The 27,552-nt window shown below is 40.4% G+C and overlaps 1 protein-coding gene across 3 annotated transcripts; it reads right to left on the bottom strand.

Annotated features, from left to right (window-relative positions):
• Positions 1-5,280: 5,280 nt before the first annotated feature.
• Positions 5,281-23,818, bottom strand: LOC143861754 (Haloacid dehalogenase-like hydrolase (HAD) superfamily protein). 3 transcript variants are annotated; one of them, XM_077372651.1, is made up of 6 exons: positions 23,431-23,818; positions 22,640-22,675; positions 16,404-16,446; positions 11,618-11,678; positions 10,443-10,577; positions 5,281-5,960 (listed from the first exon to the last, which is right to left on the bottom strand). In XM_077372651.1, the coding sequence occupies exons 1-6, from the start codon at positions 23,750-23,752 to the stop codon at positions 5,796-5,798; spliced, it is 762 nt and encodes a 253-aa protein (XP_077228766.1). In that variant the 5' UTR covers positions 23,753-23,818; the 3' UTR covers positions 5,281-5,795. The 3 variants fall into 3 exon arrangements, with proteins under 3 accessions (XP_077228766.1, XP_077228768.1, XP_077228767.1); XM_077372653.1 differs by lacking the exon at positions 23,431-23,818 and adding an exon at positions 22,817-22,980 and having other exon boundaries at positions 22,640-22,704; XM_077372652.1 differs by lacking the exon at positions 22,640-22,675.
• Positions 23,819-27,552: the final 3,734 nt, after the last annotated feature.

Here is a 27,552-nt window from a genome sequence, read left to right as displayed (position 1 = left end):
TTATTATTACTATTTGTCCGATTATACTTGAGAGAGACGAGTCTAGAAAAAAGGGAAATGAGTATTTGTCGTCTTGTTTGTATACATATGGGAGCTGCAATTTTGCAGAAACCTTCCCAATATGCGTTGGATCATCTAGAAAGGTCTTTAGCATATATGGCTCTAATGCTTTTGAAGGTAACTTTTCAATGACACGGTAGAGTGCCCGTTCAAGTGCAGCAGCTCTCCTTTAACGGAAAAAAGATTAAAAAAAAGGGATACTGCAAATCCGTGATGGTTCAAAAACCCACTAAAATGGGAAAGAAATGACCCTAGGAGAGAATGGTCGGAGGTCGAAATGTTAGCAGGCTTCCAATTCCGAAACCGACTCCTCTTTTCGAGAATGGTGGGAGGTCAAAATGTTTGGAGATCGGAAGGCGAAATGGAAAATGGTCCGATTCGTATTTTTCGTATAGAAATCTCCGATCAACGATAGAACAAGATCCATTTTATATCATATCTAACGGATTCCTTGGTTCAGACCGAAGAAGTAATGTTACTCGATCATTATCAAACTGGCTGCAATCTTTTTCTGTCCATGAGGATCCCAACAGAATGACTGTGCAGCTGCTGCTGCTACTACTATAATTTTAGATGGAGGAAAAAATGTAGGTGTCTGCAGGTTAAACCATCTCCGAAACCTACTCCTTCTCTTAATGGTATTTGCCCCAATAAAAGTTTTAGAAATGACCCTGGTGGTTGGTTTTGATCCCCATGCAAATATTCTAATTTTAGATAGCGAGATAAATGCCGTTGGTGCCAACGGTCTGAAATCCCCTCAAAATGGGTTGCCCGTGGGAGTCCCGGTTTTGAGGATAAGGGTGAAGTGGATAGTCGATGGCCTGATTCAGGTAAAATCTGTTCTTTTGAGGGTAATGGGAGCCCAACCTTCTCCATTTTAGGCAGGGAAGTGCTTACTCGTATTGACACCCTTAAAGCCTGTCTTATAGGGAAAATGAAAGACAGTTCTAGGTCTCTGATGGACCTTTGGATTTGGCGCAAAAAACCTGGGATTCTCCATCCCTTTCCTGCCTTTGTTCCCTGACGAAAGACAAGGTCCTCTTTATATTTGATTCTAAATCCCTGGTGTTAAAGATCCTGGCCATGGGACCCGAAGCCTTGGTAATCGCTTAGCTTCTCTCTCATCATGGAATAGGGACTTCAATCAAGGAGAGGAAGCCCTTTGGGTTAAATTTTATGGTATCCCTTTACATGTATGGGTTGTCCCAATAGTGGAAGCTTTAGGGAACCTTTTTGGTAAAGTTCTGGAAACTAAAATGAAAGGAAATTACCAGCACTGTATGAGTTTTGTCTCTGCCAAAATTCTGGCCCCCTGGTGGCTCTTCCATGGGTCTTACGTTAGAATTAGAGTTCTTGATAAGGTTTATTCCATTGGAATCGATGTCCAGAGACAACAAATTATTAAGAATGGTGTCTCAGAATTCCCCAATGCTCTGGGCCATGCCAACTTGGGTATTTCACTGCCGTTTGGGGATCCCTCGCCGATTGGGGATCTCTCGCCTGTTGATGGCAGGCCTCTCGCTTTGTTGTGTTCAAATTTCAAATTCAAAGTTGGAGCTGACAATGACCCTGAGAAAGTAATGATGGGGCCTACATTTATGAGCATTGGACAGAGGAGTAAGACCTTTGACCCTGTTGCCCCTAGGAAAAAGTTTCATGGTTGGATTTTCCCGTAAAAGTTTCTCATAATGGGGCCCCTTTCTCCTTTCAGGATGGGATCCTCGAACCCTCCCCCTTTTCAAAGATTGGGAAATCTTTCCCCAGGCACAAAGGAGATTTTTTGAGCGCAAATTCCAAGTTGATGGGTATTCTTAAAAATTAGGAAAATGATTGGCTTCCGAGCTGAAGGGGGATTTGAAGGTTTGAAGGCGGTGACCAAAGGGCACGAGTCTCATCGAAGCTCAATGATGTATCTATTGAAGGTGGCATTGGCTTTGATTCCGGGACCTAGGAAGAGCGGGATGCTCAAGATCCTAAAATCTTTTGCCAAAAGAGGGAGGATCTGATTTGTTCCTTTATTGAATTAAAAGTCGAAGAACGGTTTGCTTACATGTTGTAAATAGCAGTAATGAACAATAATCGCTAAAGTTCTTTGGAATCTGGGGAATGCTTCGATGGAATTGATAAATAGGTAACTTTTAAGGTTTTCTTTCGGAAGTAGAGATGGATGATCAAGGGTTCCAAGAATCATCTTCCTGCCCAGGAGGTTGAAGGCGGAACCTTTTCATAGAAATCATGGTGCTGCATTCGATTCTTGATAAGATTAGAGGAATGGTTTATGTCGACGAGTTAGCAGTAGCCAATGTTTTCCTCGTTAGATCTGGAAGCCGGCCAAAGGATAGGAGGCATCGAAGTAATGTATGGCATGTTTCTAGGGAGATGGCTATTTCAATACTGGAAGAAGAAATAGAATCTCTGGGAAAGCCTGGCAAGGCTTTTCCGTCCTCATTTCTCCAAAGCTTCCTGGATGAGCTTAGGAAATGTTTGTACTAATTTTTGGGATAAACTAGAGGTAAGATGGTGCGACATGTTTTTTGTAGTGGTGATGATGTTGCAGACATGGATCTTCAATGTAATTTATCCAGGACGTAGGTTTTGGGGGCTGCTTGCATGATTGAAGGAAAATATTACGGATACGAGAAATATTTCAAAAGTGATCTAGTTAAGACCTTCTGGTTATGTTAGAAGCGGACGACTGCACAGAGAAATAGGAATGGCTATTTAATTGGGTGGAAAGTGTGGATGAGGTGGTGCTTTGTACTGTTTCGATCCTGAAAAATTTACTTGCTCTTTCGGCTCAGGAATATAATCCTGGCTATTACTTGTTGATTCTATGTAATGCATGATGGGACTGCTGGTCCCCAATGTAATTTTCATAGATTCAATAAAATTGTCATCTTTCAAAAAAATAAATAATAATACCCACTAGACTGGAGCAATTGAGAGTTGAGACCCACATTATAGAGTTGGGCATTTTTTTTTTTTCTGATGAAATAGGGGATGCACCCCAATATTTTAGGGTTGGGCATTTTCGCCTCCTTTTATTAGGACAGCCCCTTGTAGTGTAAAAGAGTAGACATAAAAACAAGAGGGGGCTGTCCCAAGGACGAAAAGGGGGCCAATATATCATAATCACAACAGGTTAACATGGTTCAGGTAATGACCCTACTATGATGCAGAAAATGTGAAAATACTTCAGAAAGTCTACACTGCTTAAGTTGACCTGCTCCCATTGTGGTTTTCACGGCTTCCCCACAATGGGACAGATCTATTCTCAAATTGAACTCTGCAGACTGTTGAAGTGGAATTTGTTCATCCCAATTTCCAAGGTCTTTGTGGATTAATTAAGAAGCCTTCTAATTGGATTCATTAGTGTTCATGTAAATTCACTAAGGCCACGCTTGGACACTTCATGTTTTTGTATTTGGATCCGAGTTTTGGATATAAAATACATCGATCATCCTCATGCTCATGTCGTACGAGAGAAAGAGAGAGATATGGCTGATGCAGTAGCAAGGTCTAGGAGCAACGAGAGTGAAGGTAATTGCCACAAATATTGATTTCCAAATAAAGTCTTGCTTCAAATTGGATTTTTTACTGTTGTAGCTGATTTGGAAATCTAAGGATCTGATCCAGTTCCAAATCTCAACTGCAAATATGAGAAATTCAAATCTAAATCTTGTGGGTATCCAAACATGGCCACGTTTAGATACTGACAAGATTTAATTTGGATTTCTCATATTTGCAGTTTTGATTTGGACTGGATCAGATCCTTAGATTTCCAAAAGGACCGATTTTCAAATCTGTTCTACAAGGCATTATTTGGAAATCAATATTTGTGGCAATTACCTTCACCCTTGCTGCTCCTCGACCTTGCTGCTACAACAGCCAAGACACCCCCCCCCTCTCTCTCTTTCTCTCTCTCACGCACAACATCAGCATGAGGATGATTGATGTATTTTGTATCCAAAGCTCAAATACAAATCCAAATACAAAAACTTGAGGTATCCAAACATGGCCTAATTGCAAGTGAAATGCTGAAGGATTTTCTGTAATAAGCCAAGATGTACTTGAAATTTTCTATGAAATTCAGAACGGAGATGTCACAGCCCTATTTATTTTAAAACTGTTTCAAGGCTACTGATATTGGCACTGTCACGTTTAGATAACGGGCCAAACTCACCTTGTCGTTTTTAAAAATACAATCACCTTGTCGTTTCTATTTTAATTGGCTGCTGACAGTTATTCGGGAATTTTAATAGCTTTTGATAGCTGATTAAGTAACAAAAGACAAGGTGAGTTCGGCCCATCATCAAAACATGGTTGTGCCCATATGTTTTAATACTTGCTACTTCCAAGGAACCTCATTGTTATACAAAGAAGCAAACTCTGACTACTATGTAGTGGGTGGGTCTCCTCTTTGATTGATCTGAACCGTCCATTTGCCAGGTCTTGCTTTGGATCTCATATGGCCCAAAAATGTCCTAACATCCAATGATATGTATACTTTTCCTGTTGAACATGGACGGTCAAAAATTACATTTAGGCGACGGTTCATATTTAACGAACAAAAATACATGCTTCTGCAAGTTATGATTGCATGCTTGGCGTGATTTTTGGGGTATAAGATATCGAAAGAAAGGCCTTCAAATGGACGGTTCCGATCATTCAGAGGTATCTATGCTTTAGTGGGTCCGTAGTGTATCAATTGAGGGTGTGGGTATCAAACATGTGGGGTGCATAAGACTCCTCTCTAAACAGTTCCAATTAGCTGTTATCGGATATTACAATTCCCAAAAGGCCATCAACAGTTAATCAGGAAAGTTTATACATTAAGGGGCCTTTTGGATATGCGGATGTTAGAATCCGGGATTTCTTCATAATTGTAGATGAGAGACGAGAGCAAAAGCGGACCAGCCAGCGTTTTCTGATTTCTCAGCTTTCTTTCCGTCAGCAGGAGCGTAACAGATCATCCCATGTTTCCAGGTATTAGAAATCTCAGGATGCGGGAGGGATTTCTAAAACCAGGATTTCTTATATAAAATCCAAGAAACGCTGTCTGGACAGCAGACTGCAGCTTGATCATTAACCATCTTTTACACCGTTTTCAAACTAAAACCTGGAGTCTAAAATCAGCGTATCCAAATGGCCCCTAAATATATTTTTTTAAAAACAAGGAAAGTTTATACATAAAGGAGTGCCATTATGAAGACAATAGAGTGCAGATATCATTTCCCACCTTTAATAGCATATTACTGATCCATACAAATCAGTTCAATAAATTGATCAGAGGAAGTAGATGGAGCAAAATAACATAGAAGAGTTACCAAGAGATGTTCAACTTAGCTTGGCAATATATCCAAACACATGATCTGAGAAAAAAAATGACTACCTAGGATCCATACTACCAGTTTAGGCAGGAAGAAATGACCAACTGCTCTCACTATATACAAAAGGACCCAATTTGGATCTTGAAGTCACTACAACTGTACTTTTAGCACTGAATACATGCTTCATACCTCCCAATGGAAACATAATTGAATCTAGGAAGTCAATACAACTTTGCTTTCAGCAGCGAATACATGCTCCACACTACCCAATGGAAATCTATGAGTATCATGTAGACACCATCAGCCAAGATGGTAGCACGATCTACATGGGGTCGAATTTTCAGGATGATTATGCCATTTAACAGATACTTACCCTTTTATGTACTATTCGTAACGGAGCTGGGATTATTGCATCAGTTCAAAATTTGCTTCCAACAGTGAGTAAACTTCAACAAGAGAAGACACCTTGAAATCTGGTTTTAGATCAGCATTGAAATAATCGGGAGAATCATACCTCCCCTTTTCATCAAGCAAGCATGTAAAGGCTCCTGCTCGTTTCCCACAAGCCACCTGTAAGTTAAAGTTCAGTTCAATTGTTAGATAACACTGTACACATGATCACAGTACAAAAATTGACATGCACTATTTTTATTTTTTTTTGGAACCAGTGCGAAAACTTTATTAAACATATCAGAAATACAATATAGAAACATAAAAACAATCTACGACGGGTGCAGAGACTGCCCTACATATAACACCTCTCTTCACACCAACCTTAAATCATATATTGTTGCGAGAGCAAGAAGAATCATGGCCCGATGGTTTTTAGTGAGGCTGACGAAGATTAAGTGTTGAAGCTAAAAGCTGTGTTCCAGTGCTACAAAGTGGTGACAGGGAAAAGATCTAACCTTTGCAAATCAAGGATGCTTGGAATTCATTTGGACGATGATGAAAGAGATAGATTGGTTGGGTTACTGAGATGTTCGGTGGATCAGTTACCTACAACTTATCTAGGACTCCCGTTATGTGAGGGAAGACCAAGAAAGATTGGGGGACACGATATATAACACCTCTCTTCACACCAACCTTAATTCATATATTGTTGCGAGAGCAAGAAGAATCATGGCCCGATGGTTTTTAGTGAGGCTGATGAAGATTAAGTGTTGAAGCTAAAAGCTGTGTTCCAGTGCTACAAAGTGGTGACAGGGAAAAGATCTAACCTTTGCACATCAAGGATGCTTGGAATTAATTTGGACGATGATGAAAGAGATAGATTGGTTGGGTTACTGAGATGTTCGGTGGATCAGTTACCTACAACTTATCTAGGACTCCCGTTATGTGAGGGAAGACCAAGAAAGATTGGGGGACACGATAGCGGAAATGGTGGAGAAAAGACCTTCTTGGAAGCGGAACCTTGTGTCGCTAGGGGATAGGATCATTCTTAATTTCTTATCAAGGCAGTCCATGCTAATATCCCCTTATACCGTCTTTCTACTTTTAAATGCTCGAGGAGTGTGATCAAATGTATAGAGAAGATTCGGATGAATTTCCTTTGGGACAGCTCTGAGGAGAAGAGGAAGATCCACCTTGTCGGCTAGGAGGTGTGCAGGCCAATCAAGGTTGGCGGGGAGAGGAAGGAGGTCATTTCCCCAGAGTGGTTTCCTCCTGGATCTGGGTTGTTGAAACTTAACTTTGATGGATCGAGCATAGGTAACCCGGGGGCTGCTGAAGTTGGAGTTCTCAAGGATGGGGGGTCTTGCCAGGTGGGCTTTCTCTAGCCCTATTGAGATCATGGATTACAGTGATGCAAAGTTAAGGGCAGTGTTACAGGGCATCCGGATCCCCGACCACAGTGTCGTTGACAGGCTGGTAGTGGAGGGAGATTCATCCAGTGTCATCATGTGGAAGGACGATAGAAATTCTTTTCCTTTGAGATTTGCGCATATGATTGATGTGATTCAGCATAGAGTGGTGGACTTCCAAGTGTGCTTCAAGCATGGTGCTTGAAGCATGTCAAGAGATCGGCCAATATTGATGCGGATCAGTTAGCTCGGACAGAGGTTGAAGGTATTTGGCAATTTTGACTTTCTTCCTCCAATAGGTTTTTGTTGTAGTTTTTCTACTTCTCACTCTGTATTGACCATCTGGGTTGTGGGGTTCTCTCCTCTTTCTTCCTTTAATATAATTATCTACTATTCAAAAAAACAATAAAAAAAGAGCAAGAAGCATCATGAGCTTGGGGTTTGCAAAAAAGCACCTGAAACATGTCTAATGAATATAAGGAATTTTCTGGATAATAACCCAATTTATCCTATTTGGCAGACCAAAAATCACATAATCAACATATGAGCCATACATTGCTAAACCACTCTAAAAGAGTAGGAAACCCAAATGAAACACGTCCAATTCATTCTCTACTTTTTCTTTTGCTTTTATTTTCATTTCCATATTGTAACTAACTTGTGAAAATCAGGACCAATAGAGAGGGTTCTTAAGTTAATGATGGGCATTTTTGCTTCAAGCAGAAACACAGCTGCATTATTTATCACATGCTTATCCTTCTTCAGTGAAAGCACGATACTTTCAGATAAACAATTTCTTCCATGTCACTGACTGCTTGAGCACAATAGTTGGCATCATCCATCAGAATCAAAGTGAGTGTTGGCTTCAAGTTACCCGATTTTCCCATTTACGGAACTTGATGACTGTAAACATAGTTGTCAACCCGTGACTCGATTTCTTAATTTCATGACTTGTAACTCGTAAGAGTTTTTGACAAGAATAGAAATTTAGTTGAAAAAAATATAATTATATATCAAAAGATGAAGCATGTAAAAAATATAACCCAATAGCACATAGATAAAGCACTAAGCCAAAAATATCTATAATAAATACTAAACACGTAACTTTCCAAATATCATTCACCTTTTCCAGGAAAAGTTTTTCCTGGAAAGTATTTTCCCCCACTATGTTTTGAACTTCTGATGGGTGGGGTCCATATTCTATACCCAAGAATAGCAGCATGGGTAGGTTCCAATATTTTACATTTGATCCGATAAGCCGTAAGCCCACCAACTATATCCAAACCCATGCATATATCAGGGGAACAACTATTTTACACCTCATGCTATGATGGCGGGGCCCAATATTTAATGACCATGCCTAGGATGGATGGGGTCCACCGTCTCTACCCAAACCAATGAAGAAGGTGGGGCCCACCATTTTACCCCGAATGTTATTAACGAGGTGGGGCCCACCATCTCTACCCAAACCAATGCAGAAGGTGGGGCCCACCATTTTACCCCCAATGTTATTGATGAGGTGGGGTCCTCCGTCCCTACCTAAACCTATGCATTTGACTGGAGAGCACCATTTTACACCTCATGTTTTGATGGTGTGGGGGTCCACCATTTTACACCCATGCATAGCATGGGACTAGATACTAGTAAATAACTATATGCTTATAACTAGCATGCACAGAAATAATTAAGTTCGAAGTTCCAACTTCCAAGTTTTCAACTACCAAACCAAGAAACCCCAGGCCCAGCGACTCGACTCGTAAGAGTCTTATTTTTTCGCGTCTGACTCGCAGAGACTCGTAAGAGTCACTAGATGACTTGTAAGAGTTTTCAACAGAGGCGAGTCACCCAGTGACTCGAGTCAACTTGAGAGTTGACTCGTAAGAGTGACAACTATGACTGTAAATCTCATGTCAAATCCGGCCAGGCAGTGGGTCTGGACACCATTGGTGCTTCTAAAACCATTGTACTAGTCATGGGATATAGGAGCTACAGTTAGATGCTATGTTATAACAATGTTACAACAAATGCTCCCCAAACTTGAGATTCACCTTGCACCTGCAATGTATGACTCTCTCATGTTGGGTATAACATGGAAAAGTGGACCGTGGATAGACCCCAGTTTCATTTGAAAGCAAGATTAACTGATAGGGTTGAGCTTTAAATTTGTTTCTTTGTTAATCTATGAATATATGATAACATTTATTGAAACTGAAAGACAGTAAAATCTCGGTATCCAACAAGCTATTTAGGACCCGTGAATGCAAAAACCAGGGGCCCTCGATGAGAAGTCAACACCATATTGCCATCTACGATCAGGCTGAGAACCGAGACTCAAATGAAAATAGTCATTCAAAACTTTGATTTCAAGTGGATGGATCATCAGAGTTATTATCTACGCCCTGAAACAAATATTATTGAGGAACCCCTTATGCACATAAATTCAAAAGGAATGTCGTTTTTTTTTTAAATGGCTCAAAAGGAATATCGTTCAAAATAAATAAATAAATAAATAAAATGGTTCCACAGAAATCAAAATTAGAAATTTGATTTGGAAGATAGAAACATGTTGGAGATTAATGAAACAAATTGATAGTTTTTGGCCTTCTGGCCAGCATTGGGCCTCTGATGAAAGCTTAAAATTTGATGGAACCAATTCCAATGGAATCAAGATTAAAGATCAGAGATCAAACATAACCTCAATTAGGATTAGGCACGGAATTTTGTGTCAATGAGAGAAAGATCAAAGATAGTAGGTTGGAGAACTTTGGGAGATAAAATCCACCTGATCTGGCAGTTGCAACATCTTGAGCAATGATATTGATTACTGAGGGGAAAATATTCCTTTTTATACTAGAAGTTCAGAATTACTATTCAGATCAATGAGAGAGGAAACCCATGTATCAAGCAATGCAAGACATACCCTGTTGATAATTTTGAGTTCGTATTGAACATCATTTTCCATATAAAGAACTGACAGTACTTTCTGTTAATACTTTGAGAAGCTTTTAAACCTGCTATCAGCTTCTCGACAAAATTGGGAGAACCACACAGAACCATGCATTTCTGGGCCACATCTTAAGAAATGAAAATGAAATAGAATTGCTATGTATGCTAACTAAAATGCCTCAAGGTAGAATGGAGCACCTCCTAATGTGGAAAAAAGAAACAAAATGGACGGGCAATGTCTGGAATCTTGAGTCTTGACAAGACAAAAACATATAATACAAGATTTAGCACTAAATCCACTCACATCATCTTTGAGACTGTCACCGATCATCATGACTTCATCAGGCTGCACACCCCAAGTTGAAATGATATGTAACAATGGAGCTGGGTCTGGTTTATACGGGCGAAACTCCCGGCTTAGTGCTGGGCTAAACTCCAACTGTGGAAATACATGACAATAAAATATAGGGAGAACATTTGGTTAATAAAATCTTCAGAAAAATAGAACATAGATAACCATCATGATCATGTCTACACAAAATGGCTGCCGACAAAGCTCAAGGCATTAACGGGTTTAGGTACCTGCTTATGCAACCAAAAGCTTAATCAAACACAATAAAGTATAGAAGGAATACTTATGAAGAACAAATAGATTGGGCAGGGAAAAAGCAATGATACCACATTCTAGTTGCGTACTAAACTAAAAAAACAAATTAACATATGGGAGAAATAGCTGTCAAAATACGTTGATTCTTATACTCTATGAACTCAGGTGTGAAACTCCTGGTTGTGCATATCATAAATTTACTTTCACTATAGGTTATGGTTCTACTTTAATCAATAAGAGGCTTTCATATGGAAGACAATAAGTATAACATTATTAATTGTATAACCCATTATAATTCTATTATATATCCCATAATAACCATAATAACCCTATTGTTACTTGTTATCTTTCAAAAAAATATAACCCTGTTGTTACATGAAATAGTAATCACTAACCCTATTTATTGGGGGCGAAGAGTAATGAGTGTGGCACTTTGTACCCACATTGAACTCCGTTGCACAGTCCCATATCAAGGCAAAATAGATAAAAATATTCCATGCAGAGTTCTACCATGTTCAGTTGGGAAACATACAAGCATTAAAATCCATTACACACACACACACACACACACACATTATATGTACACACACAGGGATGGAGAAGCACTAAATTATATAAGCTCTGGGTAGTCGGCAAAGTCAGTGATTTCGAATTTGGGATTCAATTTTGTAGTTATGCATAACAGATGTCACGAGACAGGAAACAATAATTTAAAAAATAAATCTTTCTTTAGGAGGGTAAGTGATAACCGAAAATTCACAGCAAATAAAAAAATGAAACTGGAAGAACTAGCAATTAGGTTTCTGAGCATAAAGTCCAAAGATCTATACCGTCCATATACAAAGTTGAATTTTCATGCTAAAACAACTTACCCCAAACCGTAGATGAAACATATCAACTGCTGACTTGACATTGCGAGTGATTAAGCCCCTTCTGCAAAAGCAGTTGGCAAATATATTGATCTTACACAAAAGACATAATAGTACATCAGATCTGCTAGATCAGAATATAGTCACAAATATATGTGCATGACATAGTCACAAATATTTCCAATATTTTTTTTAAAGATCACGATATTTTGCAATAGTTTGATAAAAGTCAAAATCCCAAAACTTCCCCGAATTTTTGAAAAATCATAGAGATATCTTCAAAACTATCACAATAAATTCATGATATTATTTGTTGTCCTCCTAATTTTGTTCTTCAATTTTATATTTTTATTTATTTTAAATATTTTCTTTTTTCTAGTTTTTATGATAGAAACCCAAAATAACAAAAAATAAAAATAAAAAATCTTGAGACACCCTTCCCGAGAAATTCCCAAGACAAATCTTTGTGACTGTATGCAACTATATTACATAAGAATCAAAAGATGTTAGCATGCAAGAATTTGAACACCCAACCACAAGAAGTGAGGAATGTGTGAAGATCAAGCAACCATGTATATCGAATAGATACTAAATGTGAATTTAATGGTTTATATATATATATATATATATATATATATATATATATATATATATATATATATGAGGAAACTGTTGGTGCGCTTAAGCGCCCAATCACATGGGGGCCCACTTTGTTAGGATGATCCAAAGCATTCATTTGAAAGGCCCTTACATAGATGGGGGGTGTACCAAAAATCAGCTCCATAGAATCATCCTAACCCATCCATTTGTGGAGGTCAAAATGGACAGACATTGTTTGTCCACAAATCTGCCCATTTTTGTCCTCCACAAATGGAGGGGTTAGGATGATCCTACGGAGCTGATTTTTGGTAAACCCCCTATCTACGATAGGGCCTTGCAAATGAATGGTTTGGATCACCACAGAAAATGTGGGACCCATGTGATTGGGCGCTTAAGCGCACCATAAGCTTGGTGAGCTTAAGCGCACCAACAGTTTTCTCAGATATATATATATATATATATATATATATATATATATATATATATAGAGAGAGAGAGAGAGAGAGAGAGAGAGAGAGGAAAGAGTTTCTACTCTATAGAGTAGATAACATATCTACTCTGTTGGCCCAAAATACAGGGGGCCCACATTTTTTTAATGATCCAAACCATTCACATTTTTTGAATGAGCCAAACCATTCACATTTTTTGAATGATCCAAACCATTCCTTTGATAGGCCCTGACATTGATAGGGTGTGCCCAAAAAATAACCTCCATAGGATCATCCCTAACCCTTAGATTTGTGGAGGTTTACACCCATCCATTTTAACCTCCACAAATCGAAGGGTTGGGATGATCCTATGGAGCTGATTTTTTGGTCATACCTATCTATGTCAGGGCCCATCAAATGAATGGTTTGCATCACCTAAAAAAATGTGGGCCCCCACAGTACTTGGGGGCAACGGAGTAGATAACTTATATACTCCCTAGGCTTAAAATACAGTAGGGGCCACATTGGGTGATGCAAACCATTCATTTGATGGGCCCTCACATAGATATGGTGTGCCCAAAAAATCAGCTCCATAAGATCATCCCAACCCTTCGATTTGTGGAGGTAAAAATGGACAGGTATAAACCTTCACAAAACAGTTCAAAGAGCTAGGATGATCCTATGGAACTGATTTTTGGGCACACCCTATCTATGTGAGGGCCCAACAAATGAATGCTTTGGATCACCCAAACAATGTGCCCCCACTGTATTTTAAGCCTAGGGAGTAGATAAGTTATCTACTCTAGAGAGTAGAAACTCTTTTCTTTTATATATATATATATATATATATATATATATATATATATAGAGAGAGAGAGAGAGAGAGGAAAAGGAGTGCGGTCGAGCGCACCTAAGCTTAGGTGCGATCGAGGGCCTAAACACATGGGTCCCACATATTTTGTGTTGATCAAAACAATTCATTTGCAAGGCCCCATCATAGATAGGGTGTATACAAAAAATCAGGTCCATTGGAACATCCTAACCCCTCCAAAAGTGGAGGGCAAAAATGGGCAGATTTGTGGCAAACGGTATCAGTCCATTTTGACCTCCACAGATGGATGGGTTAGGATGATCCTATGGAGCTGATTTTTTGTACATGCCCCATCTATGTAAGGGCCTTTCAAATGAATAATTTGGATCATCCTAACAAAGTGGGCCCACATGAGTTTGGGGCCCTCGACCGCACCTAAGCTTGGTGCGGTCGACCGCACAATCTTATTCCTCGTATATATATATATATATATATAGTAGAAGAGAAAATTAGAGAATTTTTTGTGGAATTACTCATCACTTTTTTGACTTTTTTTAACAAAAGCACCCATTCAACACACATATTTTCAATCCTACCCCCTCCTTTATGCTTTTTAACAAAGGTACCCATTAAAGCCACATAATTTCAATCCTACCCCCCTCCTTTATGCTTTTTTAATAAAAAATCTATGGGGTGATCTTAACCATCCGATTTAAGAGGAACAACATATTATGGAAACCTCTATAAGATTGGAAGGCTAGGATCAGCCTATGGAAATGATTTTTGGGGCACAACCTATTTATGTTGTGTTCCATCACATGGACGGTTTGGATCAACTTGTGATATGGTCCGTACAGTTCTTTGTCGGCCCGTGCATCGCACGGGGTTTTTTACTAGTATATATATATATATATATATATATATATATATATATATATATATAGAGAGAGAGAGAGAGAGAGAGAGATACAAGGGAGCCCTTGCATAAAGAGCCAAAAAAGGCTCTTGATTGGATCCACATCATCAAAAGTAACTGATTTTACTTTTTCGACCAATTTTAAATTGTAACTGAAAATGACGTGGATCCAATGAAGAGCCCTTTTGGGGCTCTTTATACAAGGGCTCCCTTGTATCTATCACTGTTTATATATATATATATATATATATATATATATATATATATATATATGTGTGTGTGTGTGTGTGTGTGTGTGTGTGTGTGCGCGCGCTCCACTTGTTTGTCGTGTAGTATTTAAAGGGATGTCAGAGGATATTACGCTTCTCAAAAAGCTCTTAAAACCTTTTAAATACTACACGACAAACAAGTGAGCGCATGTTTATCAAAACACTGGAGTGCAGAAATCATTTCCCTATACAAAAAGCTCTTAAAACCTTTTAAATACTACACGACAAACAAGTGAGCGCATGTTTATCAAAACACTGGAGCGCAGAAATCATTTCCCTATATATATATATATATATATATATATATATATATATATATATATATAGGGAAAGGTGAGCGTACTCGGTCGAGTAGATACGCTTATCTACTCAGTCGGGTTAAAAACAGTGGGGGCCCACATTTTTTGGTTGATCCAAACCATTCATTTGAAAGGCCCTTACCTAGATAGGGTGTCCACAAAAAATCAGCCCCATAGGATCATCCTAACCCATCCAAATGTGGAGGGAAAAATGGACAAACACAGTTTGTCCACAAATCTACCCATTTTTCCCTCCATTGTTGGATGGGTTAGGATGATCCTATGAGGCTGATTTCTTGTGGACACCCTATCTAGGTAGGGGCCTTTCAAATGAATGGTTTGGATCACCCAAAAAATGTGGGCCCCCACTGTTTTTAACCCGACCGAGTAGATAAGCTTATCTACACGACCGAGTACGCTCACCTTTCCCATATATATATATATATATATATATATATATATATATATATATATATATATATATATATATATATATATATATATATATATGGGAAAGGTGAGTACTTGGTTCACACGGTTGAGTACGCTGTTGATGCGGTCATAACTTGGTTGAGTTAAAAGGAATTTTGATTGACTTTATGGGGAAAATGCAGACTTCGACAAGAACATGGCCAAGGTAAAAGGGAGTCAGAGAAATGTAGACTTCGAAAAAAATGGAGAATCCTTAATTGAAAAATCCAATATTTTCCATTGATTTGAATTCTAAATTGAACCTTCCAATTTTAGAACCAGCGATCTTCCTAATTCAATTATTATAAGAGGAAAATGTTCCTGAGCTATAGCTCAAAAACACATGTGGCCCCACATTTTTGGGGGGATCCAAAGCATTCATTTGGAAGGTCCTTCCACGGATAGGGTGTGAACCAAAAATCAGCCCTGTATGATCATCCTAACCCAATCAAAGGAGGAGGGAAAAATGGACAAACAATGTGTGTCCATGTTTCTGCCCATTTTATCCCTCCACAAATGGCAGGGTTAGGATGATCCTATAGGGTTGATTTTGGTACACACCCTATCCATGGAAGGGCCTTCCAAATGAATGCTTTGGATCCCCCAAAAAATGTGGGGCCACATGTGTTTTTGAGCTATAGCTCAGGAACACTTTCCTCTTAGAGATTATAATTGAGTTTGCATGACTTATCCTTGCTTATGTGTGCTCTCCATTGCAGTTGATTTCAGAGTTAAGAACCGATTCAATTTGTGAGACTTAACTTGGTGATCCTCTCTAGGTTTGGTGTATGGACTAGGTTAAGAAATTATAGGTTATCTCATTGTTTTTAGATACATAGCAGGGTGAAGAGACTTTATTTTGACTGCTTTCTCTTCCTTACATTGATTCCTTCTATCATTTAAAAAAAAAAGACTTTGTTTCTGCTAATTTACACGCACCATGACCACACACACAACCTCTCTAACAAGAACAAAAATGAAATGAAAAGATTTACCTTATTTTTCTAGAATCAAGGAATCCACAGAGTTCAGCCGCACCTGCACCATATTTGCCCTTCCATAAAAAATTACGCTAAAGGAATTAATTAAGGAGAAAAATAAACAGTGGACACAAAATTTTTGTTTATTTTCAGCAGAAGATTAAATTGTGTTAATGGCTATAATAATTTTAAAAAATGATAAAAAGAATCAGTGCTCACAATTTTATTTTATTTTAAATTTCATAGAGCAGAAGATTAAGGGCCTCTTTGGATACCTCTAAATGTATTTGAATATAATGGTACATGGAAATGGTTTAGGAGTTAATATGATTATTTGCATTAATGGTTATAATAGTTTTTTTATATAGTTAATTGGTTTCCAAAGAGGCCTTAATGTCCATTTGCAAATAAGATTAAATCAAAATAATCTCATTTGCAAATAAGAACCAATTTTCATCCCATCCAGTCACTAAATCATTATTAAAGAAATTGAGAGCTAAACCTATGCCTTTCCAAAACATCAAATCTTGTTTGTCATCTACTATTCTTTACTAGAACAATGTTGTAGGATTGAGGTCGTATGTTGTTTGGAGGAAATTAATTTGGTACATTAAAGGAGATGGAAAAAACAGAAAAACATGAAAAAAGTAAATACTCGAAATATCTATCAATCACTACACAATTCAAGGAGTCGAAGTGCCAAGCCACTGCTTACTAAATGTATCAATGGACTGGTAAGACAAGAAGTTTCAGGAAAACCAAAAGGATAATGAAAACCCAAATCCAATTCCTTATGCAGGTCCCAAAAAATCAATGTAACTATGAAATCCATAAAAGCCAGTACCCATTTCTCAGAACCTCATAAGAGCAAAAACTCAAACTCCAATTATGCAGAAATCTCAAATAAATAAATCCTAAGTTGCATCAGTACGTGTACAAATGTCGAAATATGATACGGGTATTGACTGTCGGACTTGGCAAAGCTCAAAAAGAAAGAGTCATGGATTCGCAAAAATATTTTAATCAGTTCTCAAATTTTAAATACTTATTATCAAATTTTAATTATAAATGTTAGAGTGAAAGAAGAGAATGAGAAGTTCTGTTTACCCCCCCTCACTTTAGTATTTATATAAAGAGAACATACAAAGACCACTATGCCCTTAGGCTATGCAATACACCTTCTAACACTCCCCCTCAAGCTGGAATGTATATATTGTACATTCCAAGCTTGTTACATATGTCACTCAATTTTGTATAACTTAAGAGGCTTTGTGAACACATCTGCTAACTGATTCGGCACTCAACTTGGAGACTATGTCCTTCTTCTTACTTTTCCACGACACTAGATTGCCACCAACAAAGGTGCAATATCCAGTGGTGGATCTCCTATCTGCTGGAGATCCTGCCCAGTCTGCATCACAGAAGCCTTCTACCCGGGTATGACCATGCTTCTTGAATACGAGTCTTTTCCCTGGTGCTTCTTTCAAGTAGCGAAGAATCTGAATCACTGGTGCCCAGTGAGAAGTACGGGGTGAGCTCATATGTTGGCTGACTGAGCCAACAGCAAATGATATATCTGGACGAGTGACTGTAAGATATATGAGCTTACCCACCAGCCTCCTATATCTGTCAGGGTCATCTAATAAATCTCCTTCTGGAAGGAGTTTCCCATTTGGGTCCATGGGAGCAGACGCAGGTTTCACTCCAAGGTGACCTGTCTCCTCAAGAAGATCTAGTACATATTTCCTCTGTGAGAGGGAGAGACCTCTAGTAGAATATGCAACCTCAATGCCAAGAAAGTATCTAAGACGACCCAAATCTTTGGTTGAAAACTCTTTCTGCAAGAAGGTTTTCAACCTGCGTATCCCCTCTGAATCACTGCCTATAATGATGATGTCATCGACATATACTATCAATAGCACACAACCAGGAGTGGAATGAGAACTGAAGACGGAGTGATCAACTGCACATTGCTTCATGCCATAGTGCATGATAGCATCACTGAATCGTCCAAACCAGGCTCTAGGAGACTGCTTGAGACCGTATATAGACTTCCGCAACCGACATACTGAGGAGGACATCTCCCCCTGAGCAACATACCCAGGAGGTTGCTCCATATACACCTCCTCGGTAAGCTCACCATGTAAAAAGGCATTCTTGACATCTAACTGATGCAGAGGCCAATCATGTGTAACTGCAAGAGATAGAAGAACACGACGAGACAGAATCTTGGTGACCGGCGAAAAAGTCTCTAAATAATCAACACCAAAGGTCTGAGTATAGCCTTTTGCCACCAACCGCGCCTTAAGGCGCTCAATAGTACCGTCAGGTAAGTGTTTGACGGCATAAACCCAGCGACAACCAACTGGTCGAGCCCCAGGAGGAAGATGAACTAACTCCCATGTCTGATTGGCCTGGAGGGCCTCCATCTCAAGATCCATGGCCGCACGCCATCCCAAATGATCAAGTGCAGCTGGTAAATACTGTGGCAAAGAAACAGAGGACAAAGAGGAAACAAAACTCCGAAACATCGGGATGAGAGAATCATATGAAATAAGAGGAAATAGGGTGAGCAGTACTGTGAGAACGAGTACGAGAAGCAATGGGAGAATCTGAAGTAGGAGTAGGAGAGATAGGTACCTGAGATGTGGGGGGTGTGATCTCCGGCTGCAAGGACGATGGCGCAGGCTGAGGAGGATGAGCTGTAGATCTTGGCCGACGAGGATGAGCTGTAGATCTCAGCCGACGAGGATATGTCTGAGGAGGAGCCTCAGTAGCCTCAGGAGCCTGTAGTGAAGAGGAGGGATCACAGACAGGAATAGTCTCAGGAACTAATATAGGAGGGGAGAGGAGATGAGCCGGAAGGGCGGGGAGGGGAAGAGAAAGGTCCGAGTCAGGAACTGTGGAAGGAGTCTCATGAGAATATACAAAGTAGGACTCAGACTCGAAGAATGTGACATCGGCAGACACAAAGGACCGACGCAGGCGAGGACTATAACAGTAATAACCTTTCTGGGTACGGGAGTACCCAAGAAAGATGCACCGTTCAGCCCGAGGGTCCAGCTTATCAAAGCCAGGAACAAGGTGGTGAACAAAACACACACACCCAAAGACCCTAGGGGTGATAGGAAAGGGGTCATGACCAGGGTATAACACAGCAAAGGGAGAAGAGCCACCAAGAACCGATAATGGAAGCCGGTTGGCAAGATGGCATGCAATAGGAATAGCATCACCCCAATAGCTCTTGGGAACTCGCATCTGAATAAGAAGAGAGCGAGCCCCATCAAGTAAAGAGCGCATCTTCCTTTCAGCCACACCATTTTGCTGAGAGGTGTGAGCACAGGAAGACTGCTGGAGAATACCTCGACTGGAAAGAAAATCCTGGAACCCATGGGTAGTGGAGAAATATTCTCTAGCATTATCTGTGCGCAAGCATTTGATGGTACAATCAAACTGATTTGTAACCTCAGAATGAAAAGTATGAAAAGCAGAGAAAACCTCAGAACGATCGTGAAGCAAATACAGCCAAGTCATGCGAGAATAGTCATCAATGAAAACAACAAAATATCTATATCCAAAAATAGAAGGAGTTCTCAGGGGACCCCATACATAAGAGTACACTAAAGCAAAAGGGTGCGAGGCCTAACTAACAAGCCTAGAGGGAAAAGACACACGGTGGTGTTTTCCAAGTTCACAGGCCTCGCACTGAAAAGACTGAATAGGAACAGAAACTATAGAGGTGCGCCGTAAGCGCTCAATGCATGGATGACCAAGGCGGCAGTGCCACTGGTAGGCGTCGACAAAATTGTGTAAAATGGTACGGGGGGACCTCCATCCAGACGATACAACCCATCTACCTCACGTCCTTTACCAATTGTCCTCCCAGTCGCAAGATCCTGTAATAAGCAATAAGATGGATAAAATGAGACATAGCAGTTAAGATATTTAGTGAGCTGACTGACTGAAAGTAAGTTAAAGGGAGACTGGGGAACACAGAGCACAGAGGAGAGGGTAAGACCAGGGTAGGGAGAGGTACTCCCTGTACCAGAAATGGGAGTAGTACGGCCATCAGCGAGGGTCATAGACTGAGAGGAAAGACGGTGAAAAGACCTGAGTGATGATAGAGAACCTGTCACATGGTTCGAGGCTCCGAATCAATGATCCAGGAGCTCGAGCTACTGAGAAGAGAGGCAGGAGTGCTACCTGGCTGTGCAAAGCCAGCACTGGGAGGATGGGCGGCCAAGCGTAGGCGCTGGTGCTCATCATAGTCTGCCTGAGTGAAAGACGGTACAGCTGGGCTGGAGCCGGAGGAAGATGCTCGAGGATCAGAGTCTTCCAGAGTAGAAAGGTGCGCTGATCGCCCGAACTGAGATGGCGGCGGGGGACGACGCTCAGGATGTAGCACATAACAGGTCTCATCACGGTGACCCTCGCACCGGCAATGTATACAATATGGACGAGGTCGGCTACCATATCCCCTGCCAATAGAGAAATCAGTACCCATGGTACGTCCGCCACGGCTAGAGTCACGGCCATGTCCTCGGCCAAACGTCCCACCACCACGGGCAGGACGATCTCCTACTGCATATGCCGCGGTAGCATGACCATAAAAAACAGCAGGAGTAAGAGAGGCTCCACCTAGACACTGTTGTGCCCGCTGATAGACCTCCTCGAGGGAAGGCATAGTGCCAGAACCATAAATCTGCTGGCGAAAAAACATAAACTCGGGGCCCAAGGTCTCGAGAAACTGAACAACTCGAAGCTGATCCCGCTGCCGAGCGGCGACAGCTAAGTCTGTCGTCAAGGGCATAAAAATGTCGAGCTGCTGACAGTGAGAGACGAACTGACCATAGTATGTAGAAAGAGGGGTGTCACCACGCCGAAGATGCATCCACTCAAAATATGTGGCACAAATACGGGAGAGGTTACCAACACCTGAAAACATAACCGCAGTATGATCCCAAATCCTCTTTGCAGTGGGAAGCTGCGTCATAGTCCCTGAAATCTGTGGGATCATACTCTGCCAGAGTTAACTACGGATATGAGCATCATCCGTTTCCCACTGCTCATAAGTGGGATCCAAAGCCGCAGGAGGGTCACGACGTATGGTGTAGACCTTCCTTTTGACAATGAGATAAACTTCCACCGCCACTTTCCAATTCATGTAATTGGAACCATCAAGCTTGACCGTGGTCATCGGGAAGAATGAGGCATCACCCGATGAAGGGGAAGTAGGGGTAGGAGAAGAAGAGGCTGTGTGTGTGAGAGGGATGCCCGTCGAAGGGGTTTGCCCGAGAGAGGGATTTTCTATAGTAGGAAGCTCCATAGAATGATGAAGATGAAAGAGACACAACACACCACGTCAAAGCAAGGGAGAAGAGAAAATGAGAATGCCTCTAGGGCATAAAGGGACCACTATGTGTGGCGAGAGAGTGTGTCGCGGCTCCGACGAGCTTGAATAGAAAAGGAAGACATAGTAGAACCTCGAGGGCATAAACGTAGCCGCGAACGAAGAAGAAAAAGAGATAGGAAGAAATTTAGACCATAGAGATAAAGAGGGGAAGAAACTTAGGGTTGTTAGGTTAGATTGGAAGTTTAGGAAGGGTAAATTTAGGGTGGGAGATTATTTGGGAAAGAAATGGAGGGGAAAGGGTGGTGGAGTGTGGCGGAGGGTTTTACGGCAAGAGGGGCGGGAGGGGGAGGGGCGTGAAGGTGAGGAAGGGGCGGGAGGTGAGAGAGGGGCGAGAGACAGGTTGGGTTGGGTTGGGGCGTGAGGAAGAGAGGGGCGAGGGTTGGGGCAGGGGAGAGGGGCGAGGGTTTGAGAGAGAGTGGGAGTGGGAGAGGGGCGAGGGTTTGAGAGAGAGAGGCAGGAGGTAGAGAGTGGAGGGGCGGGAGGAGAATGGAGAAGAGGGGCTTCTCCAAGGTCCCTAGGGCACAAAACCCCTAGGGCTATGATACCATGTTAGAGTGAAAGAAGAGAATGAGAAGAAAAAGGAAGAAGTTCTGTTTACTCCCCCTCACTTTAGTATTTATATAAAGAGAACATACAAAGACCACTATGCCCTTAGGCTATGCAATACACGCTCTAACAATAAAAATAATAAATTGTAAATTTTAATAGGATAAGTAAATATAATATTTTCTTTTCATATTAAAAACTTACTACTATGATGGATAAAACTCAAAACACACAGTAATTGTAAAATTGTGGTAGTAGTATTCAGAAGAAAAAAAAAACAAATAAAAGAGACCTAGAAGTGTCGCCATGAAACCTGAAGCATTGGAATCTGAGGCGTGTCCTCGACCATTCAGAAAACTCGTGTAACATAGAACAAAACCAACCATTAAATCACCACCCAATACATAAAAAAACTGAAAAACTAAAACCCATTTTTAAAAACTACTCAAAACATCAAGCAACAGCTTACTTCCATGTTGACTAACAAAACCCATTTAGCAGAAACCTAAAAGAGAATAATAATCAATTCCATTTGCTTCTCGAGTTCACATACAAGTCAACAAAAAAAACCCAATTTAAAAGGAGGAAAGTGTTCCTAAGCTATAGCTCAAAAACACATGTGGCCCCACATTTTTTGAGATCCAAAGCATTCATTTGGAAGGCGCGATAGGGTGTGTACCAAAAATTAGCCCTATAGGATCATCCCAACCCTACTATCTGTTGAGGGAAAAAATGGGCTGATTTGTGGTACACACCATATCCATGGAAGGGCCTTCAAAATGAAATCTTTGGATCCCCAAAAAAAAATGCAGGGCCACGTGTTTTTGAGATATAGCTTAGATAAGCTATAGCTTAGGAACACTTTCCTCATTTAAAAATACCCATTTCTCAAAAACTACATAGGAGCAAAAGCCCATCTCCAATCACCATCCAATAAACCATTAAAAAAAAATCCCACCCAACACATAAAAAACGACTGAGAAACCAAAACCCATTCAACAAACAGCACTCAAAGGAATATTAAAAAAAAAACCCTAACCCTATTCCTTATATAACTAAAATGAAGGTAAAAAAAAACCCAACCTGGCATGATCTGAAGGCGATCTAGACCCTGTTTTTCGAAATCAGCGATGATCTCGTAAGCCTTCTGTTGCTTCTGTGGGGTCCAGGTCTCTATGTGATGTAAAATGTCGATTCCTGAAGGGTTTTTGGCTCTCATGGAATTATACTCTTCTTCTCCGAGTACTGATTTGTACATGGCCGTGAAGTCTATGACGGGAACCGTTAGGGTTCCGTCCATGTCGAAAACCACCCCTTTGAGCCTTGCCTTTGGGTTGGTGCTGAAATTCGCCATGGATTTATGGAAATGCAAGGCTAAAAAGCTTCTTGATAGAACCAGTACCATGACAAGGAGGATTCCCTTCCTCTCTCTCTCTCTCTCTTTCCCCTTTTTACATCTCTCTATGAATCTCTGTCACAATCTCTGAATCAATATCTATCTTCCTAATGTCTTTAATGTACTGTGCGGACCATCATACGATGATCCAACCCGTCCATGTGATTGAACACAATGTAAACAGGTTAACATTATATGCAGTTCCTCTAAGATCGGAGGGTTGGGATCATCCTGTGGAAATGATTTTTTTTTGGCACACCTATTTACGTTGTGGCCCATCATATGGACGGTTTGGATCATCCTATAGTGTGGTCCACACGGTACATTTTGAAAAATACGGGACTATAACTCTTGATTTATAATGGAGTTTTGTTCTGTATATAGTCCATTATTTTTCAAAATATACTGTACGGCCAACACCATAGGATGATATAAACCGTCCATTTGATGGGCCACAAAACCTCTATAGATTGTAGGGTTCGGATAATCCTATGGAAATGATTTGGGGGGGGGGGGGCAACCTATTTAGGTTGAAACTTGTATAGATCGGAGGGTTGAGATCATCTTATGGTATTGGCAGTACAGTATTCTTTTATTTTTTGAAAAATATGGTGCTTACACCATATAAAAACTCTTTATAATGTTAGAAGAAAAACAAAAGCTATAAAGACGACGATCTCAGTAAGATCTTTTCCTAACGATGAACTTGCGCCCCACCTTTGTAGAATGATCTTAGTTTATAAAGTCTAGTTAAAGCTTTGTCAAGAGAAGTTAAAGTGTTGATTTTTGTGAGGCTTTAATCTAATGGATGATGTCCCTTGGGAATGCAATTAAAACCTTGATTGTTGGTATAGGATCAATGGTCCTGATTGCATATGCGCCCCATGTCGGACCCAATTTAAGACGTGGCTTCACCGTAATACAATGAGGCTCGCCCACTAGGACAATGGGTGCAACTCAGGTCGGGTTGAGGCCAACCCAACCCGAAATTAAATCAGGTTGGCTCTTCCCCACCTTAACCCAAAACAACCTGCCCACCCAGCCCAAGCCAAAATCGGGCAGCCCAAGCCAAAATCGGGTTGAACCTGTCCGGTTCGGGTTGAGACCGACCCAAGTTGCACCCCTGACTAGGACATGGTAGGATTGATTTAAACCGTTAATTTGAGATATGTGGTTGTGTTGCACATCCAACGGCCCAAAAATCATGCAGAGCATTCAATCCTAAAATCCATGGGACTGTCAAAAGCTACATACATGCAGTAATTCACATTCAACGGCAAAACAAAGGGAATTGTTATATTCGCCTCATTTTCTTCCCCATGCCACCCTTTCTAGTATTGGTCTGGGACGTAAGCTGGTGGAGCCTGGGACCGAGCCCATTATTTCCCCAAAAAATACCAGGGTGTTAGCCTGTTTAAGATTAATTTTATGAATTGTCGAAATGGCTTTCGAAAACAAGGCCTATTGAATGGATGGTTTAGATCAAATGAATGTGGGGCACATTACGCTTAAGCCTCTTTATATTACAATGAGGTCCTCCACTGTTGAAGCATTCTCTTTTTTACAGATTAGACACCCAGTTTCTATTGCAGGAAAATTATTTCTTGGGAAAATTATTTTTCTTAGGAATTTGTTTTTATTGCAATGATTTAGAGGGAATTGATATCATATGCCCCATCTCCATGATGATATAACAATAAAATCACACCCTGATTCAATAGCTTGCAAATGGGTGGCTAAGGAGAAATGAACACTTGTTAACAAGATGGTAGAATAATCCCAGCACCTCATTTGTTAGGCCTTGCTGTGGATGAGATGTCAAGTCAGACAATAAGGAGGCGACAAGGGTGGGATATGTGTAGACTTGTCAAGAGAAGATTAGAGGGAATTTTGGTAGTGTGTTTGGTTAGATGACAAAGCATGTGGGAGAATGGAGGGGTGTCATTAACAAAATAAATAGTAGAAGAGAGAAAGAGATAAAAAAAAGTAATGATTACACATGGCATATCATATTCTACTCTTCTCCCCTCTAAAATTTACCAAAAACAAGGTTTGGCATTGGAAAAGTAGGGGAGGGGACAATCCCGCCACATAGGCTACACCTAAGCAAAAAGCTAATAATGATGTCTCTTCCATGTCTAGTAGTCCAATGGGATTTGAGCTAAAAAATGACAACCAAACAACATTTGGTATTTCATATTCCTAGAAATGCTCAGCCGTCTTCCCTACTTTTTGCAACCAAACAGAGCCTAAAAGAAATGATTTCCCCTTAAAGCAAAAGCCACGTTCTTGAGAAAAATGAGTAGGAAGGCCACCCACATGACACCAAGTATGATGCCCAATTGGTGGACCCTACTGTGGAGATTACATTATCACAAAATTACACTTATCAAATAGTCTCACTTCAATGTCTTGCAAATGAACATGCTTTTGTTAAGCCTTATTGTGGAGATGACATGACCACAAACCACAAGTTTCACTTATTGGATGATTCCAAGTATCTAATGAACATGCTTAGTACAAAATAAAAAAAACAAGAAAAAAGAAACAAACTACCCACGTGACATTTTTGCTGTCTGGACCCTTCAGTTAGTAGGGTATAATATGGACGTGACATGACCATACATAAGATCCAACCATCCAATTTGGGCCGGATCCCTCTGTGTTGGGTCACGATCCATTCGGATCTCTATGGTCTGATCCTCTTCAGTAGACCTGGCAAGCAGGTGGGCCGGGCCCGGGTTTCACCCGACCTGTACGGGTCCGGGTATTTTTTACCCGGAAATTTATGGGTCACTAATTGGTTGACCCGGACCCCACTCGTACGGGCCGGATGGACCCGCGGTCACCCGTTTTTTTTATTATTGAGTTTTTGTTTTTCTTTTCTGTTTTTTTTTTAAGAATCTTGTTGTTTTTATAGGGATTTGCTAGCCACCTTCGCCAAAGGCTACTTCGCGCCCATCCTTTGCAATTGCATGTGATCATGTGATGATAGCCATTTATGTTAACTTTTTTTCAGATTTGTTTTATTCATTGACATGGTGCAAACTGCAAAGGATGGGGGATGTACGTTTCTGCAAAAGGTGGCTAGCAATAATAATCATGCCAGTAAGGTACTAGTTTTAGAGAAATATTACGTGAAAAATGCTTCAAATTAAAAAAAATACGGAAAAAAATACTGAAAGAAGGTACTTGTATAGAAAAATTATGAAAAAACTACAAAAATTGCATGAAAATATGAAAACTATTGGAAAATGCCAAAATAAAATGTTGTTTAACTTCTCTACGGGCACCCGCGGATCCACCCGGACCGGCCCACTTTTTACTGGCCGGGTAGACCCGCGGGTCATTTTCAAACGGGTCACAAATGAGTGACCCGGACCCGGAAAATACGGGCGGTCCGGGTCACTTCTTGTCAGGTCTACTCTTTAGGGTGTTCTTCGGATCCTACTTTTAGTGTATGGGTCATGACCCATTTTGCATCGAACATCTGTTGGGGTGTTCTAGGTCCTACTTTGTACACAATGGAAGTTTTGAAAAAAATAAAATTTGAATGTTCTATTCACTATTATAAGTATGTATCTAAAGAATTTATTCATTTAATTCAATCTCTTTTATGTGAGTGACCTAAACTTTTAAGAAGTAAAAATAACACTGGTGAACAAATGCATTGCGATGAATTACATAAGTGCATCTAGCCTCAAGGGTGAGGTTAATGCCTAATTGATTAAGGCTTAGGGTTAGGGGAAGAGCCGAGACTAAAAAAAAAAGAAACAAGAAAGAGGGAGCGAGAATCGACTTAATGCTTT

This window comes from Tasmannia lanceolata, unplaced genomic scaffold, assembly GCF_043159265.1.
Source record: "Tasmannia lanceolata isolate RefF3 unplaced genomic scaffold, GAP_Taslan_0.1 ptg000037l, whole genome shotgun sequence".
Taxonomy (NCBI): Eukaryota; Viridiplantae; Streptophyta; class Magnoliopsida; order Canellales; family Winteraceae; genus Tasmannia; species Tasmannia lanceolata.
Note: the sequence above shows the minus strand (reverse complement) of the source record. Positions and strands in the feature narration are given on the sequence as shown.